This window comes from Myodes glareolus, chromosome 5 (genome assembly GCF_982192425.1).
Source record: "Myodes glareolus chromosome 5, mMyoGla1.1, whole genome shotgun sequence".
Taxonomy (NCBI): Eukaryota; Metazoa; Chordata; class Mammalia; order Rodentia; family Cricetidae; genus Myodes; species Myodes glareolus.
Genome location: NC_142030.1, coordinates 104,394,126 through 104,411,541, shown reverse-complemented (window position 1 = coordinate 104,411,541; position 17,416 = coordinate 104,394,126). Strand labels below are relative to the sequence as shown.

Genomic DNA, 17,416 nt, shown 5'->3' with positions numbered 1-17,416 from the left:
TGACCTGGTATGGAGTTGCAACCCACAGTTTTAAGAAGTCGGATTTTTAAGACATGATATATAGTAGCCTCCATGATGGGAACACACCACGGATAACCCCTGACTGACTCTTCCCCAGGGTGCCCAAATTCTGCCAGACTCCATCAGATCGCGTCACCCCTTATGGACCATTTCCTCAGTGTTGCTCCACTCTGCTCCCTCCCTTCCTTCCCTTCTGCTGCACGGACCATAGTATCTACTGGTGTGGGACAATTGTCTGTATTCTGTCAATTATGTTTTAAATAAATGCTGATTGGCCAGTAGTCAGGCAAGAAGTATAGGTGGGACAACCAGACAGGAAGTAGAGGTGGGTCAATGAGAACAGGAGAATTCTGGGAAGAAGGAAGCCCATTTCCTCCCCAGTCCTGCCCAGACACCAAAGAAGGAAGATGTGACCTGCCCTGCTGAAAAAGGTACTGAGCCATGTGGCTAACATAGATAAGAATAATGGGCTAATATAAGTTATAAGAGCTAATATGAAGTCTGAGCTAATGGGCCAATCAGCTTATAACTTATGTAGACCTCTGTGTGATTTTCTTTGGGGCTAAATGGCTGCAGGAACTGGGCAGAACAGAAACTCCAACAACAAGCTACAGCTTGGTGAGCTTGTGGACTCTCAGGCTTTGAGTCTGGAACGGTGGCCTCCTCCATGGGCTAACCTCTTCTTTGGACCATATGGTCTATCTGCTGCTCCTTCCTCTCCATGCACCTCCCAGCTAAAAGCCCAGGGTCCTGCTTCTTGCTGTCTCACGTTAACCTTGATCCTTTGTAGCTGGGTGCTCGGAACCCCTCCGAGAGGGAGTTCAGGAGATGCCTAGAGGAATGGGGGAACTGTACTGAAAGCAGTTGGATCTCACTGCTAATCTTTGTGCTGCAGTACCGAACTGGGTGTGTGGTACACAGCAGCATTCACGAAGGGCTCCATGAACCAACACATGAAAGTGGATGAAGAATAAATGAAGAAGGACGGGCACAAAAATACCTGGGGAGGAGGAGAGACACCTCAGCTCTCTGCAGGGCGAGTCTCCGGGTCCCTCTGTCACACGCGGACAGTCCTCCAGAGGTTCCTGTGCAGAGGAGTATAGCAGGAGGGGTCACAAACTAGAGACAAGCACACTGCCACGTCATATCTCTCCTGCCCTCTCTCTCTCTCTGCCCCTGGGCCTAGGGAGCTGTAGGTCTAAAGTGCTTGGCTTCCTCTCGTGGTGTAGTTGTGAGGACAGAAACTAAGCTAGCTTATGGGGACATGGGAAGGACAGGAACCCCTCATGAGGACTCTGTTGGGAGCCTCTTGTCATCTGGGAAGGAGGCCAACACAACTGGTGTCTGACTCAGGTCTTTTCCCTGTCCGCTGTGAAGCTGTGTGGTTTTACAGGACACTCTCTGGTGCCGCCACATGGGGTATCAGATACATCTGAAGCCTTGTGTGCGACCTCTTGATTCCTTGTCACCTCTGGAGCCACCTGTAGTCTCAGTTATCAAGCAAAATTGGTGTAGGACAATTCTATAGTCTGTCAATTATGTTTTAAATAAATGCTTATTGGCCATTAGCCAGATAGGATGTATAGGCAGGACAACCAGACAGGCAGTAGAGGTGGGTCAATGAGAACAGGAGTATTCTGGGAAGAAGGAAGTTCTTTCCCAGTCCTGCCCAGATCACTGAAGAAGCAAGATGTGACCTGCCCTGCTGAAAAAGGTACCAAGCCATGTGGCTAACATAGATCAGAATAATGGGCTAATATAAGTGATAAGAGCTAATAAGAAGCCTGAGGTAATGGGCCAATCAGTTTATAACTTATGGACACCTCTGTGTGGTCTTTCTTTGGGACTTGCTGGTTGTGGGAACAGGGCAGGACAGAAACCCCAACTAGCAGGCCCTCACATACTACACAAAATAAAACAAAACAAAGGAAAGGAGAAGAATAGAGACAGAGGAGAGTCCCTTGGAATCCCCATAAGCAATGGAATTCTGAAAGTTTCCAAACCTCCTGCATACTGTCATCGCTAAGACACTTAACTGTGACTCTGAGAAGCCTACGCTCATACTTAGTACCTCCCTCTGTGCCTTGCCTCTTCTTCCCCTTCCCACCCCCATCTGTCTGTCTTTTGTGTATGTATTTGTGTACATGTGCACATCTGTGTGGTTCATGTGCACTTGTGGATACAGAGGCCAAAGGCTGATGACAAGTGTCTTTGTTAATTAAATTTTGACCTTAATTTTTTGAGACAGGGACCCTGGTGAGTCTCCCATATCCTCCCCACTACACGAGTAGCCCAGCTATTTTGTCGGAGCTGGAGATCCAGACTCAGGTCTCGTGTATGTGCAGCGAACACTTTGCCAGCTGAGCTGCTGCTGCATTGTCTTTCTATCTACTTCTCATAGACTTTATCCCCACTCTATACTGGCTCGTTCTGAAATCCTTGTCTGCACCAAAGCCGGGCTTTGCACCAAGATCTGGCTGCACCTGAGGGGAGGCCCTTAAAAGATTACCTCCTCCCCAGGCTGCTGAGAGCAGTAGCGTCAGCTATGCCGCACGCTTGTTAGGAGGGACAGAGATCCAAAGAAGTGGCAGACCGCACAACATGGAGCTGCAAACTTCAGGGTGCATGGGAATCCCCAGGAGGGCAGTTCAAACCTAGACCTGCAGTTGGAGAGACGACTCAGTGGTAAAAGCACTTGCTGCTCTTGCAAAGGACCTGACTTCAGTTCCCCGAGTCCACAGTGGATAGCTCACGGCCACATGTAGTACCAGTGCCAGCCACCCTGCACACATGTACAAACCCATATGCACACACATGTAGTTAAAAATAATAAAAGTAGGCTGGGTGTGGTAGCGCATGCCTTTAATCTTGGAGGCAGAGGCAGGCGGATCTCTGTGGGTTTGAAGCTAGTCTGGTCTACAGAGTGAGTTCTAAGGCAGCCAGGGCTACACAGAGAAACCCTGTCTCAAAAAACCAAACCAAAATAAAACAGACAACAGTAGTAATTAAAGTAAATCTTAAAAACAAACAACAGTAAAGCCCCCACATCACCGGACTCATTACCCTGTGTTGGGTTCCAGAAGTCTGGGCTGAGACTAGAGAATATGCCTTTGATCAAGTTCCCAGGTGAATAGATGACTGCTGGAGGGGGTTAGGGTGGAGAAGGACCCATGCTCCAGTGACTATCTGGACAAGACAAACTGAACTTGTTTTTTTTTTTAATCTTTTATTGGGGGGCACACAAGGGTAGGGAGCAGACCTGGAAGGACTTGGGAAGTAAGAGTGATCATGGTGCATTATGTGAAATTCCCAAATAATCAATAAAAATATTATGTTAAAAAAATTCCCAGGTGAAGCTGAGCCTGTGGGTTTGGGCTGCACTGACAATCTCTGGTTTAGAGCAATGGACCAAGAACAGGGAAATTGCTATTCTGTTCTGATGTTCGTGTGTGACCCAGGTAGCATGCGATGCTCTTTCTGCCTTGGTTTTTCTCACCCGTGAAATAACAAGGCTGAGTTTGGTCATCTGTAGCACCTGTGCTATAGGCAGGTATGCGAGCCAGGAACTGGGCTGGAGACTTAAAAGCATACAGACAAACACAGAGACAGAGACATGGGGACCCGGGTCATCCTTCATACAAGAATGCTAAGTTTATTGTGCTCTAGGGAAGCTTATATAGGGATCTTTAACTGTTAGCCATGCCCAGCTCTCGGGATCTTTCAGCTGTGTCAGAACTTACTCCCCTGCCATCAAGGTCTCCTGCTCAGAGCAGCTGCAGACACAGGTGTTTTGCTCAATTCACTCCAGCAGGTAAAGGGTCTGCATCCGCAACAGTCATCATAAGAATTGGGTATGCATGCATATATACATAAATGTGTGTGTGTGTGTGTGTATGTATGATGTGTGTGTGGAGCACTTGTTACAGTAGATGGCCTACAGTCTTAGTACTGGGAGCTTGAGGCAGCTCCTCACATTGCGTCCACTATCACAAAGCAAGGAGGTTAAAGCTCTGCTTGTTTCCTGATCTTAACCATCACCGCTCACAAACGAGACCATTCTCTTTACCAGCTGGGAAGGGCCACAGCTTCGTAGTGGAAAGAACGGAAGGTATGCTGCCCAGGCAGACCTGGCTTTAGACGTCCCTCAGGTGTGAGCTGAGGGCCGCTTGTCCAGGATTTCATAGACAAATGACTTACACTGCTAATCCCAGGAAAGCCCTAAGCAAACCTCGCCTGCCCATGTGGTGGTTCATCTGCTATATCCATGTGAACTCTGAGGACCATGGAGATACTTACTATGGTTTGACTATGGAATGTCCCTCGCAGGCTTCTGTGTGGGTCTGGTAGCCCACAGATAGGCTTTTGGGAAGTCACTGGATCTGAGGGTTCTGACCTAAATGGACCTGATAGGATCTGGTGACACTATGGTAAATGGTGAGACCGGAAGTACGGTCTTATTGGAGGAAATAGGTCAGCGCGGGCACGCCCTTTAGGACTATATCTTGCTCTGGCTCCTTCCTTTATTCCATCTTTTTCTCCGTTGTCTGTCCGCTGTAATGTGAACTGTCCTGCCCCTCTCTGCTTTGACAGACTGAGACCTGATACCACGAGCCAAAATGAAATCTTTCTCACTTGCTTTTCTCGGTGTCTGGTCACCATGGAATGAAACCCTCTAACCAAACAGGCAATCACTTAGACCTCACTCACCATTAGGAACCGGGAGGAGAACCGAGAGTTTGGAAACTCAGAGGTCATCTGTGCTCTGCACGACGCCTTAAGGAATGATTCGCTCTGACTTCCTGTGCACGTGCATAGGGCTAGGGGACCCTTGGTTGGGGTGGGACATGCGTGTTCACAAATCATATCAAATTACAGAATTTACATGTAGAAAAGGAAGACTCGCCCCCACCCCACCCCCCCGCCCTGAAGTGCAACACAGATTGCAATAGAAAAGCCTGATAGGAGGCGCTGCCTAGTGAAGCTGGGCTAGGCTCCAGCGACTGGGTAACCAAAGCGAGCGAGCGCCTTCTAGCGGCCAGGGGTCCAAAGTGCCACGTGGGCCGTACTGACTCGCAGGCTTGCATCCTCCTAGGATGCAATGGTGAAGGGTGGAGGACTAGACCTGTAACTGCACTCTGGAATCTTCTGGATTAAGAGAGATTTCGTTAAAGATCTAGTCTCTCCAGAGTCAAGACGTTTGAACTCCCTCTCTCACCTCTCTTAGTAAGGAGGGCAGTGGCAGAGGGAGACTCCCCGCACTATCCAGCCCTTCCAGAAATCCTTTACTGATGGGGGTAGGGGAGGGAGGGCTTCGGAGCTCTGACCTGCCAATGCTTCTCTGGAGTCAACATTAAGCGCTAAGCATTAGAGGGCCGGAGAACTGGCTGACATAGAAAAAGCAGAAGCTCTGGGCTGCTTGTCTCACCCTTACCTTCGTTGAATATCCCGTTTGAAGCCCTGTGCTTTGCACAGCCCTGGCTTTGCGTTCCTGCAGCTGCTTCTTCTGGAAGCCCTCTCTCTCTGGACCCCACCATATCGGATCTTGATGAGGCAGGAACCCTTGATGCCCCTCCATTCTGTTCTCAGCAAGAATCTTTAAATCTCCCTAAGGCCCCATCAGGTATCCAGAAGCAGGAAATGGGCAATTTGTTTAGCCCGCCCCAACCCCCTTTCCCCAGCCACCCTAATAGTTCTAACATGCTGGGGGCTTGCTCCTGGCCTCATCCCCACCTCTACCTGATGCACTCTGAGTCTCTGTACAGACTTCATTTGCTGTGGCCTGAAAATACTCCTCAGAGAAGACTGTAAATATATCTATCATCTTTTAAATTAAAATATTGATTAAACATTTATTTCTTGTGTGTGTGCGGGGCAAGAGGGGGGTGCCCACACATGTGGAAGTCTGAGCAGTTATCTGGAGTCACTTGTCCCCCTTCTGCCACGTGAGTCTGCGGAACTGATTTGGGGGAGTTGGGCTTGTAGCAGGTGCCTTTATCCACTAAGCTACCTAGATGGCCCCTAAATGTATTCTTTTTATGCTCTGGTGCACAATGATGTTTTTCTCCTTATTCTTTCAAGTTCCATTCTTTCTTTCCTCCGTGTTGCTGATGGAACCCTAGGACTGTATGCAAGTGTTCTACCAATGAACTATGCTCTAAACCTGAGACTTCTGATCCTCCTGCCTCCACCTCCCTAGTGCTGGAGTATAGGTATCATACAGCCCCCTATTCAGTTTATGTGGTGTTAGGGGTAGAACCCAGAGCTTTGTGCATGCTGGGTCAGCAGTCTACCAACCCCAAACTTCCCTTAAGATCTCTGCTCTCACTATGTGTCACTGGTGTTGTGGCGCCAGAGCAGCCATAGGCGGTATGTGTGAATGTGTCTATGTGTCAATAAAGCTTTATTTATAAAAGTAGACAGTGCACTCTAGTTTCTGATTCCCAGGCTAGCACATTGAAATTTCAAGGAATTATTCAGTAGAACCCACACTTCCATTTGGAATCTGATTTTTACCTGGCTATATGTGATGATCTTCATTCTTAGAGCTGAGCACTGTAACCCTGCAAACAACTACATCGTCATTATTGTAAATACAGACAGTCCATGTGTGCTAGAGGCTTAGTTGTGATGTTTGATAAGATATAGCCATATTTTTATATGATACTTTCATCTTTTGATGGGGGTCTTGACCTCGGACTCGCCGTCTAAGTGAGGATGACATTGAACTTTTGGTTCTCCTGCCTTCACTTCCCGAGTCCTGGGACTGCCAGTATGCACTTGATACAGTGTTAGGGACTGAATCTGGGGCTTTGCAAACGATAGACAATCCACATCACTATGCTGGATTCTTAGGTCGGGAGCATGTGTCCTCTGAAGGGGACAGAACTGAAGAAGTCAAGGAGATGGAATTTTGATATCCATTCATCCAACCACCCATGTATTCACCTTTTATTTCTTAGGGATTCATGTAGCTGATGTCTGAGGATGCATGCAGGACTAGGGAAGGTAGGCCATTGTCTCCAAGGGCCTCAAGCTGACTCGTTCTTTAGGAGGGAGTAGTCCTCTGTGTTGCACTTTGATATTTAGATAGAGCTCGGTGACATAAAAGTGTCTGTGGGGGTGTGTACGATAGGAGGGGCACCTATGGAAAGCGGGGGAGCTGAGAACAGTCCTTAAGAAAGCAGGATTTTGGTGGAGCAAGAAGAGGTGAACCGGAGTGCGTAGTCAGGCAGGTGGTGGAGTCTCAGATTAAGATTTGCCGGAAGCGCTCAGGACACCTCAGACATCTGTTTACACAGTACCTTTTCAAGATAACAAAAGAAGAGGTTCTGCCCTTTAGCCTGCAGGAATTTGAGCAAGCTTGTACCTGGCTGGAACCCTTAGATAGCAGTGTTTTTCTTCCTTTGACCTCCAGAGGGCGCTCCAATGCTTCCTTAAAGGTTTTTGTTTTTGTAAACGCAGATAAAAGTTATTTCCCTCTAGTTCTTGTTTTCTCTTTTCCTTTGCTGGCACAACCAGAGGGATCTTGGCTCACAGTTTCAGACACTTCCATTCATGGTTGTTTGGTCCTGTTGCATTCTGGCCTCATCATAGAGGAAGAGAGGGAAGAGAGAAGAGGAGAAAAGGGAAGGGGAGGGTACAGAGGAGCTGGGATTGTGATAGCCTCTGCAGAGGCATATCCCCAAATGGCCTGATATTCTCCCATGAGGTCCCACATTCCTAAGCTCCACTGGCTCCTACTAGAGCACGTGCTGACCAAGACTTCAACTTGTTGTATGTAAACTTTGTCCCAAAGAAACAATAGACATGTATGTAAATATAAGCACTAATTAATAATGTACACACTTAAGATTATAGGGAAGTGTACTGGTGTGCGTATTACTTTGGAATGTGTGAAGGTGTATTCAGCCTGCTGGCAGAGCACTGGGACAGATAAAGGGCTGGGTGTGTGCTGAAGTTCTCGGGATAAAATGCTAATAAGATAGGCGTCCATGGAGTGGGCTCCTAACTGCTCACTGAGGAGGTATTCTACTTTCCTGGGTGTTTGAAATATCTTATAATAAAATGGTCCCAAATAGGGCTGGGGAGATGGCTCTGCTGGGAAAGGGCCTTGCTGTGTGAGCCTGAAGACCAGAGCTGGATCCTCTGGAGTCTGTGTTAAAAGCTGTGTGTGGTGGTGAGTGTTAGTAATCCCATCCCAGGGGAGGGAGAGACAAGAGGATCCTACTGATCAGAAACCGAGCTTGGAGCAGCTACAGTAAGGCTTTCCCTGCTCCCCATCTCTGACAACTCCCCAGACCCCTTGTGGCATTCTGCTGAAACATGGCTTTCTCTCCTCAGAGCTCTGAATACGCTCCCAGATGACTCATAGTCTGCCCACAGGAGCCCTTCCGGTTCCTTTCTAAACATCTCAGTCCTAGTGGTGTGCCCTGAAGGCCTGCTTCCTCAAACACTGACCTTTTTTTTTTTTTTTTTGGTTCACTGAGTGCCACATTTACCCCTGGGGTGGGGTGAAGGTGGGGCAAGGAAGGCCCAGACCACAACACACCCCTGCACGCGCGCGTGCACACACACACACACATGCACAGGACCTTGGTGACTGGAAGACATCTGGCTTGCAGCTCCTGAGCACAGTTAGACTTAAGAGCAAGTCCTGACGTAAAGATGCAGGGGGAGGACAGGAGGGAGGTGTCAGCAGTGAGGGAGAGGTGGGGGAAGCAAGCCCCATAAAGAAGGTAACTGTCAAACTTTAATTTTCAAGGAAGCCTGAAGTAGCCAAATACCACCTTCCTTGCCTGCTAAGCTATGAAGATAAAATCATTCTAAAAATGATAACTCGAGTTAGCAAAGACTCGTTGACCTTTAATACATTAAAGAGGGGCTGGGGGCGTGTCTCAGTTGGAAACGCGCTTGCCCAGCATGCAAGGAACCCTGGGTCCAGTCCCCAGCACTGAGTAAACTAAGCATGGTGACACATGTCCTTAATCCCAGCACTCAGGAGGTAAGGGCAGATAAGAAATTCAAAGTCATCCTCAGCTACATAGTAAGTCGGAGGCCAGCCTAGTTCAGAATCCTGCTGTTAGAAATGTTAGAGGTTGGCAGGAGTGGGGGAGTAGAATTCTGTCCACGCCAAGCTGGAGCAAACACACCATGAAACGACAGTGTCATTGCAAGGCTATGGACTGTCCCAAGTGGCAAAGGCCGCTGCCACTGCTCTATTGCAACACGGATGGCAAGAGTAGTGCATTTCCACCAACCACGGGGAAGTGAAGGGTCACTGGAAGGGAGAAGACATGTACAGTCAAAATGTATCATAAAAATGAATAGTTTTTTTTTTTAAAAAAAAAAAAACAACAACTGGAAATGGTGGCCCAAGCTTGTAACCCTGGTGTTGGCGTGCTGGTTGGATTCATGTCAACTTGACACCAGCTATTGTCATTTTGGAAGAGGGACGTTCATTGAGAAAATGTGTGCACCAGGTTGGCCTATGGGCAAGCCCAAGGTGGATTTTCTTGATTGATGATTGATGTGGGAGGGCCCCACTCAGTATGGGTGGTGCCATCCCTGGGCTGGTCCTGGGAGCAATAAGAAAACAGGCTGATTAAGCCAACAGGAGCAAGCTCATAAGCAGCGCTTCCCCACGGCCTCTGCATCAGCTCCTGCCTCCAGGTTCCAGCTTTGCTTGAGTTCTTGTCCTGACTTCCTTCCGTGATGGACATGCAAGTCAAATAAACCCTTTCCTCCCCAACTTGTTTTATCATAGCAATAGAAACTCAAAGTAAGAGAGTTGAGGGAGAAGGGGAAGAGATGATTGGGTAACAGGGGCTTCCTATTCCGCCAGCCTAGCTGAATCATTGCCTTTCAGGCCCGTGAGGGACCCTGTCTCAAAGCACAAGGTGAACAGTGTCCTGAAGAATGACACCTGAAGCTGGCTTCTGGCCTTCGTATGCACATGCGCACATGCAGACATGGACATCCATGTACACACGCATCCACACCCTCCACACAGAGATGATGCCTGGCTCTCTGGGAACACTGCATGGGAACTCAGCCACAACGCTGTGAGGAATCTCAAGTCACGTGACTTGATATGAGTGGTGTCGGTTTGATGAGCAGGGAAAGGGACATGGTTCCAGCCTGGGCCATCCCCTAACCACAGTGACGTGTACCCCTCACTGAGACAAGGCCAATCCTATATCCACGTGGATAAGAAAATGTCAGCATTTGAAGGCACTAATTCTAGGGACGTTTAATTCCACGTAGATAAGTGAGACCCTCTGTCTTTTTTTTTTTTAATAAAAAAAATTGTATTTACTTAGAAGCATTCAGAATGTCAACAAAACAGCTGCAATTTTTTTTTTACAATTACAGAGTGGTATTCAGTTAACAGAACAACAATTATCTTCATATAAGCTGCATCAGAGACAACTGAAGATGAAAAAAAACCAAAAACACACCAAAAAAAAAAACCCCAAAAAACTACCGTCCCCATATATAACTAATTTGTGCTGTGCACCAACAAGAACCTGCTTTAAATTTCCATGCCAATTTACAACCCCCAGACTGTACCAGGCAAGGTTAGTGGCTATTGAAAATACCACCAGGACAGGGCTATCTAAAGACACATTCGGTAGTGTGTTAACTATACAAAAAAAGACACTGTACAGTTTAAAAACAAATCTTACACAGCCTTACATTTCAATTTTTTTCTTTAAAAGGAGTGAGTTGTGTACAGGGGGGTTAAATGCTTTATAGACAAGAAAAAAACTGCGCTAGAACCAACTTATTCATCATCATCTTCCTCTTCTTCCTTCTCCTCTTCATCCTCTTCATCCTCCTCATCATCTTCCTCTTCCTTCTTTTTCTTGCTCTTTTCCGCCTTGACCACCCCTTTTTTCGCTGCATCGGGTTTTCCTTTAGCTCTGTAGGCAGCAATATCCTTTTAGTACTGCTCCTTCAGCTTGGCAGCCTTCTCTCCGTAGGGCTGCTTGTCATCTGCAGCAGTGTTGTTCCCCATCTCTCCCAGTTTCTTTGCAACATCACCAATGGATAAGCCAGGGTGTTCTCCTTTGATTTTGGGGCGATACTCAGAACAGAACAAGAAGAAGGCCGAAGGGGGCCTCTTGGGTGCATTGGGGTCCTTGAACTTCTTTTTGGTCTCCCCTTTGGGGGGGATGTAGGTTTTCATTTCTCTTTCATAACGAGCCTTGTCAGCCTTGGCCATGTCTTCAAATTTCCCCTTTTCTTTAGCAGACATGGTCTTCCACCTTTCTGAGCACTTCTTGGAGAACTCTGAGAAGTTGACAGAAGCATCCGGGTGCTTCTTCTTGTGTTCCTCCCGGCAAGTTTGCACAAAGAATGCATACGAGGACATTTTGCCTCTCGGCTTCTTAGGATCTCCTTTGCCCATGTTTAGTTGATTTTCGTCCGCGAGGCACAGAGTCGCCCAGTGCCCGTCCGGCTCTCTTGCCCCCCGGTGCTGTCTCTATGGAGCTCAATGTACTGCCGACCCTCTGTCTTTTTGAGACAGGGTCTCACGCAGCTCAAGTTGACCTCGAACTAGCTATGTTGCCAAGGACAACCTTGAAGTTCTGTTTCTCCTGCCTCTACCCCCCACCGTGTTGGGATTACACAAACACTGACCCATCAGCAGGGTGGAAGTTTGTTGTAGGTCCCTGAGGGTGAATGTCTAGGTATAACAGGACCATTTTCCTTTGGGCATCTCCAGGGCAGACTGTTTCCTTGGCCTCCCTAGTCTCTAGAAACTTCCATGTGCCCTGTCATGTTCTGCCTTCTAAGCCAGTGGGGGATCTCGTGCGGACACTGATTTATTTGTCTTTGTCTGCCACGTCCACACCTTGTGACCACACTGGGCTCCTCTGGTGAGTTAATGATCTCATTTCCATCTGTACCCTCAGTCTGGGAATGAGGACAGAGGTCTCTCTTTAGGGAGACCATTATCTTGCTGACCATGGGACTTTGAAAAGGAAGCCCTGTTTGTTTTCTCTCCCTCCTTCCTTCTTCCTTCAGAGGACTTGTGATAGCCCATGTCTATGCTTAGTTAAGGTGAGGGTCCCAGAACCCCCAGGGTCACACAAGTATGAGAACCCGAGCTGCACTGCCCAAAGCTGGTTGTGATGATATGAGTTTCTAATCCCAGGGCTGGAGAGGCCGAGACGGAGAATCCTGGAGTTCACGGCTAGCTTGTCTATCTGAATCTGTGAGAGACCCTGACTCAGAAAAGGTGGAGGGTGTCTGAGAAAGACACCAAGGCTGACCCTTGGCCTCCATATGCATATACACATACACACATGAATACCCACATGAAACAAACACAAAATATGTGTATTTGCAAAATGTGCATTTATACACACACACACACACACACACACACACACACACATATATGGTACACATATTAAAAGAAAAGGAATTGTTAGGAGTGATGTGCACGAAGGGATGGATGCAAACTTCAGAAATGTTGGTGCCTGCACCAAGCACTTGGGACAATGGTACTTGTCTTAATTTTCCTGTTGCTGTGATAAAAACACTTGGCAGACCTGCAGTGGAAGAGAGACCTGTTGCTTCTCCTCACCAGATGCAGAACTAGGGAGAGTGGGCCCTGCCCCTCGCCTGGGGCAACACAGGGCATCTGACCCTGTCGGTGGAGGTGTGATGAGCTGGCACCGAGAACGTGTGAGTATGAGAGACTGAGTCCTGCCCCTCATTTACCACATGGTGGTGTGGGCAAGGGTGAGAAGCACCCCCCCCCATGTCCCTAGAGGTCTATGGTGGGTGGGAGAGCCGTCCCTGAGGTTACTGGAGCAAGAGAGCTGGCCCTGCCTCTCACCAGCTGTAGCCCTAGACAGAGTGGCCCCTACACATCGACTAAGCAACACAGTGGAGCTGGCCCTGGTGGCATACGTGTGGATGAGCCAACCTGAGGGCACGAGGCCAGAAGAATCAACCCCAACCCTTGCTGCTTACTACATAGGGTGAGCTATAGCTGGGGCAGGACTGGAGAACTCACCCTGGTGTTGAGGATGAGGGAGAGCTGATGGGATGACCAACCCAGCAACCATCAAGACCCAGAACCAGGGCCCTGAGCTGGCCCATCCCACCATCAACCCATCTATGATCTGCTGGAACAGGTGAAGGGGCTGGTCCTGCAGATACAATGTTACAGGGTCTCCATGACACAGGACAACGACCAGATAGCCCTGAGGGCCCAGCATTGATGATGTAGCAAAAAACCAGAGACCTCAGATCAGAACAATGAGGCCACGCAATGAACAATGCGAGTCACAACACGTGATCGAAAGAATCGTGGGATCCTGATCCACAACCAGGTTTTTCTTTTCTTTTCTCTTAAATTTTATCTTGTTTTATCCTGGCGGGGGGTGAGGCTGCAAGGGCAGAGGGCAGATGGAAAGGGATGGGGGGATGAGTGGCATCGAGATGCATGATCCACAAGGAATCGATAAAAAGTGAAATTTGAGAAAACAAAACAAAAACCCCAAACAAACAAACAAACAGCACCTGGCAGAAGCACGTACAGGAGGAGGGCTTTTTGTCTCACAGTAGCAGGTTCTGTCCCATCACCGAGAGGAAGTCGAGGCAGCGGGACTTGAAGCAGATAGCCGCATTGCATCCGCAGTAAAGAGCAGGTAGCAACGATGAACGCATGCTTGCGCTCAGCTCACTTCCCTGGGCAAACCCAGTCTCTCAGCCACAGTGCCACCTACAGTGTTCTCAATTAACATAATGAGGATACACCTCCTCAGAGAGGCCCAGCCCAGTCTAGAGTCTCTGCACGTGATTCTAGACTGTGTGCCATTGACAATTCAAACACCACGGTACTGCTATGTGGCCAGCTCTGAAGACACACTCGTTTAGGAGCATACTGGTCCACCTGTCTCCAGCTCACGATGCCTAGCTGCCGGTGGCTGTGTCAGGCATGGGATCAGCCAGGGTGGACCACACTGCAGCTCAGTTTCCAGTGTGTTCTCCCTCGTGCACCCAGCCGCAGCTGTTAGCACATGCTCTCACTATGGGTGCCCCTCACTGTGCCTCTCCAATCTGTGCCGATTTGCACATGGTCTGTGTATTCCTGTCTCTCCCCGCAAGTGCTCTGGTCACTGAGCCAGGCCCCACCTTGTATCCAGGCTGATCTTCCCTCAATATCCCTTGTACCTGCAAAGACCCCAGAGAAATCCCTTGTTCACCCATGCCTCACTTACGTGAGTTCGGTTATCTGTACACAGTTGCAGTCCCAAAAACGTCAAATGAAAACAATCACAGAGATCACGTAAGTGCACTCGCATGGGTAGCACGGCAAAGTCTCATGCAGCCCCGTTCGGATTATAGCACATGGCCCAGAGCCCAAAGACAAAGCTCTAGGAAAGCCTGCCTCACTGGTGACCTCTCTGGCCTCATCCTCAACTTCAGGACCTATAATTTAAGAACCTATAATCATCTGGCTGTTTAAGACATCTATTTACAATATTCTAACCTGACTTTAGTAACCCAGGCACCCCTGGGGGCTTCTCTTTGCCCTTCTGTGGCTTTCATGGGATGCTAACTTCCTTAGCACCGCTTAAAAAAATATTTCTAACGTTTATAAAATTTGTGTGTGTGTGTGTGTGTGTGTGTGTGTGTGTGTGTGTGTATGAACATGGGAGCACAAGTGCCGAGAGACCAGAGACATTGACCCCCCTGGACCTGGAATGAGCCACCTGACATGGGTGCTGGGAATCAAACCCAGGTCCTCTGCAAGACCAGTGAGTGCTTTTAACTGCTAAGCCATTTCTCCGGTCCTTGGCTCCTTGTGTGGTGTGGTGTGGTGTGTGTGTGTGCGCATGTTCCTGTGCAGATGCCACCGCACAGGTTGAGGTCAGAGAATGACTGTAGGTGGTAACCTTTCCCCTTGTTTGGGACAGAGTCTCTTGTTTTCACGGTGTATTCTAGGCTGGCTGGCCCAAGGGCTCCCAGGGATGCTCCTGTCTCTGTCTCCCTGAGCACTTTGATTACAGAAGTGTGCTACAACCCCAGCTTTATGTTGATGTGGGAGTCCTCTCTGTATGCTGTGATTACCATTAATGAATAAAGAAACTGCTTCGGACCTGGAGCAAAGCAGAACTTAGGTAGGCAGGGAAAGCTAGGCGGAATGCTGGGAAAAAGAAGGGCAGAGTCAGAAAGACACCGTGGAGTCGCCTGAGATAGATGTGTTGAAACTTTGCTGGTAGGCCACAAACTTGTGGTGATACACAGATTTATAGATGGGTTAAATTAATATGTAAGAGTTAGCCAATAAGAAGCTAGAGCTAATAGGCCAAGCAGTGTGTTTAAATAATATAGTTTCTCTGTGATTATTTTGGTTCTTGGCAGCCAGGATGAACAGGCGTCCCTCCTTCCAACACTATGTGGGTTCTGGGGAGCTGAACTCAGAGTCCTATGCTTGTACAGCACGTGCTGACCTACTGATCTCTCCCATCTCCCAGCCCTCAGCTCCATCTTGTTGCTGAAGAAACTGAGGCTCCCTGAAGTGACATAATTGTCTCGTTAACTCGAGTGACTGCCGAGCCGAAGACCCCTGTCTTGCAGTTCAGTGACGGGTTCATGTTCCTTGGCGATGCTTGTCCCCAGACTTCTGGATCTTGGAACCACTTTGGTGTACAGAGGATGTCTTTGAGCAACCTCCATTTGCTTGTTCTGGAGCTCTGACAAGGTGAGTCATGGCGCCGTGGCACCCAGCCTGGACCTGTGCTCCTGCGGAAGCCCAGAAGAGCGCCCGAGGGGAAGCTATTGCTGACACCTTAGAATGCCAGGTAAATCCCAGTAGGACTGCTCTCTAGTGTGCGTGTATAGTGGGGCAGCGGGGAGGGGGTGGAGGGGAGGGAGGGGCAGGGCGACGGCTGACACACCTGCTCAGCCTGGGAATCACCTTAAAAAGCATTCAAAAGCGCGCTCACCGGGGCCCCTTCCAGGTGGAGATGGAACTGCTTTTGCAAGCGCGTTTTCGGGAATGGCCTTTGAGCTCCTGGAAGCACAAGAAGTTGTCGTTCTTGTCCTCAGACAGTCAGTGGAGATGCAACTCTGAGAGGGAACGTGACAGAAGGAAAGAAGCAGGGCTTTCTAAACCATTTAGATCCCTGAGCCTTTAACCTCTTATTTGGACGATGAGCACAGCCATCAGCCAGCCAGGCCATCTGTGCCCGCTCATCTGTATTTTGCTTTCTGTAGCTTCAGGACCTGTGATAAACAAGTTCAAAAGTATTGAATGGGAGTGGGGCATGGTGGTGCGTACCTCAGGAGGCTGGGACAGGAAGATCCTGGGTTTGGGGCCAGCCTAGACTACGCATGCCATGAGACTGTCTGAAACAATGGGAAATGTGCGGGCTTAGTGCATTGTTTCTGCACTGACAGGGGAGATGTGTGGGTGTGGGGACCGGAGTGTGACCCGAGAATGACACGTAATCACAACACTCCCACAGCGGGATGGAGGCCGAGGATCCCAGAAGCCTGAGGGCCACCTCGTCTGCCAGACAGTAGACGAAGAACAAGACACACTGTCCCTAACGAAACAATAGGTGCTGATGGGCACAAGAAGCTCCTCTGACTCCCACGCGCGGCCCGAGTGCACCACATGCCTGAATGCACACACGGATGCATGTGTGCACACACACAATAAATAAGCCAAAGATTCAAAACAGTTTTAAAAGAGCAGGCTCACTGAGTAAAATGTTTGCTGCCTGGGCACGGGAATCCACATTTAAGCAGCCCTGTGTGGCAGTGCTGGGAAGCAGGGACAGGTGGATTCTGGGAACTCAGTGGCCAGCTAATGTAGAGGGGAAAGGTTCACCGAGAGGCCCTGTCTCAAAATAGGAGGTAGAGAGACAGCAGAGGGCAACCTCCCCACCTCCCCCTGCCACTGGGTAGGCGGGGGGTGGTGGTGGTGGTGGTGGTGGTGGTGGGGGTGGTGGTGGTGGGGGGGTGGGGTGGTGGTGCTGGTGGTGGTGGTGGTGGTGGTGGGGGTGGTGGGGGTGGTGGTGGTGGTGGTGGGGGGGTGGTGGGGGTGGTGGGGGGGTGGTGGTGGGGGTGGTGGTGGGGGTGGTGGTGGGGGTGGTGGTGGTGGGGGTGGTGGTGGTGGTGGTGGTGGTGGTGGGGGTGGTGGTGGTGGGGGTGGTGGTGGTGGTGGGGGTGGTGGTGGTGGTGGTGGTGGGGGGTGGTGGTGGTGGTGGGGGTGGTGGAAAACTCCACAAGTGAGCAACTCGTCATTTTTAATTTAGCGAGTGTACGCTTATCCTTTTCTATTTCATTAGTTATTGTTAATATTTTAATGCATACGATTCATAGATTAAGCCACAGATATACACATAAAGGAAAAATAGTGTGC

The 17,416-nt window shown here is 49.2% G+C and overlaps 1 protein-coding gene across 1 annotated transcript; it reads right to left on the bottom strand.

Annotated features, from left to right (window-relative positions):
• Positions 1-10,303: 10,303 nt before the first annotated feature.
• LOC148122167 (high mobility group protein B1-like) lies at positions 10,304-11,491 on the bottom strand. The gene is given in 1 exon segment (XM_087906595.1): positions 10,304-11,491. A coding segment is annotated over 1 exon segment (627 nt). The 5' UTR covers positions 11,432-11,491; the 3' UTR covers positions 10,304-10,804.
• Between the last annotated feature and the right edge of the window lie 5,925 nt (positions 11,492-17,416).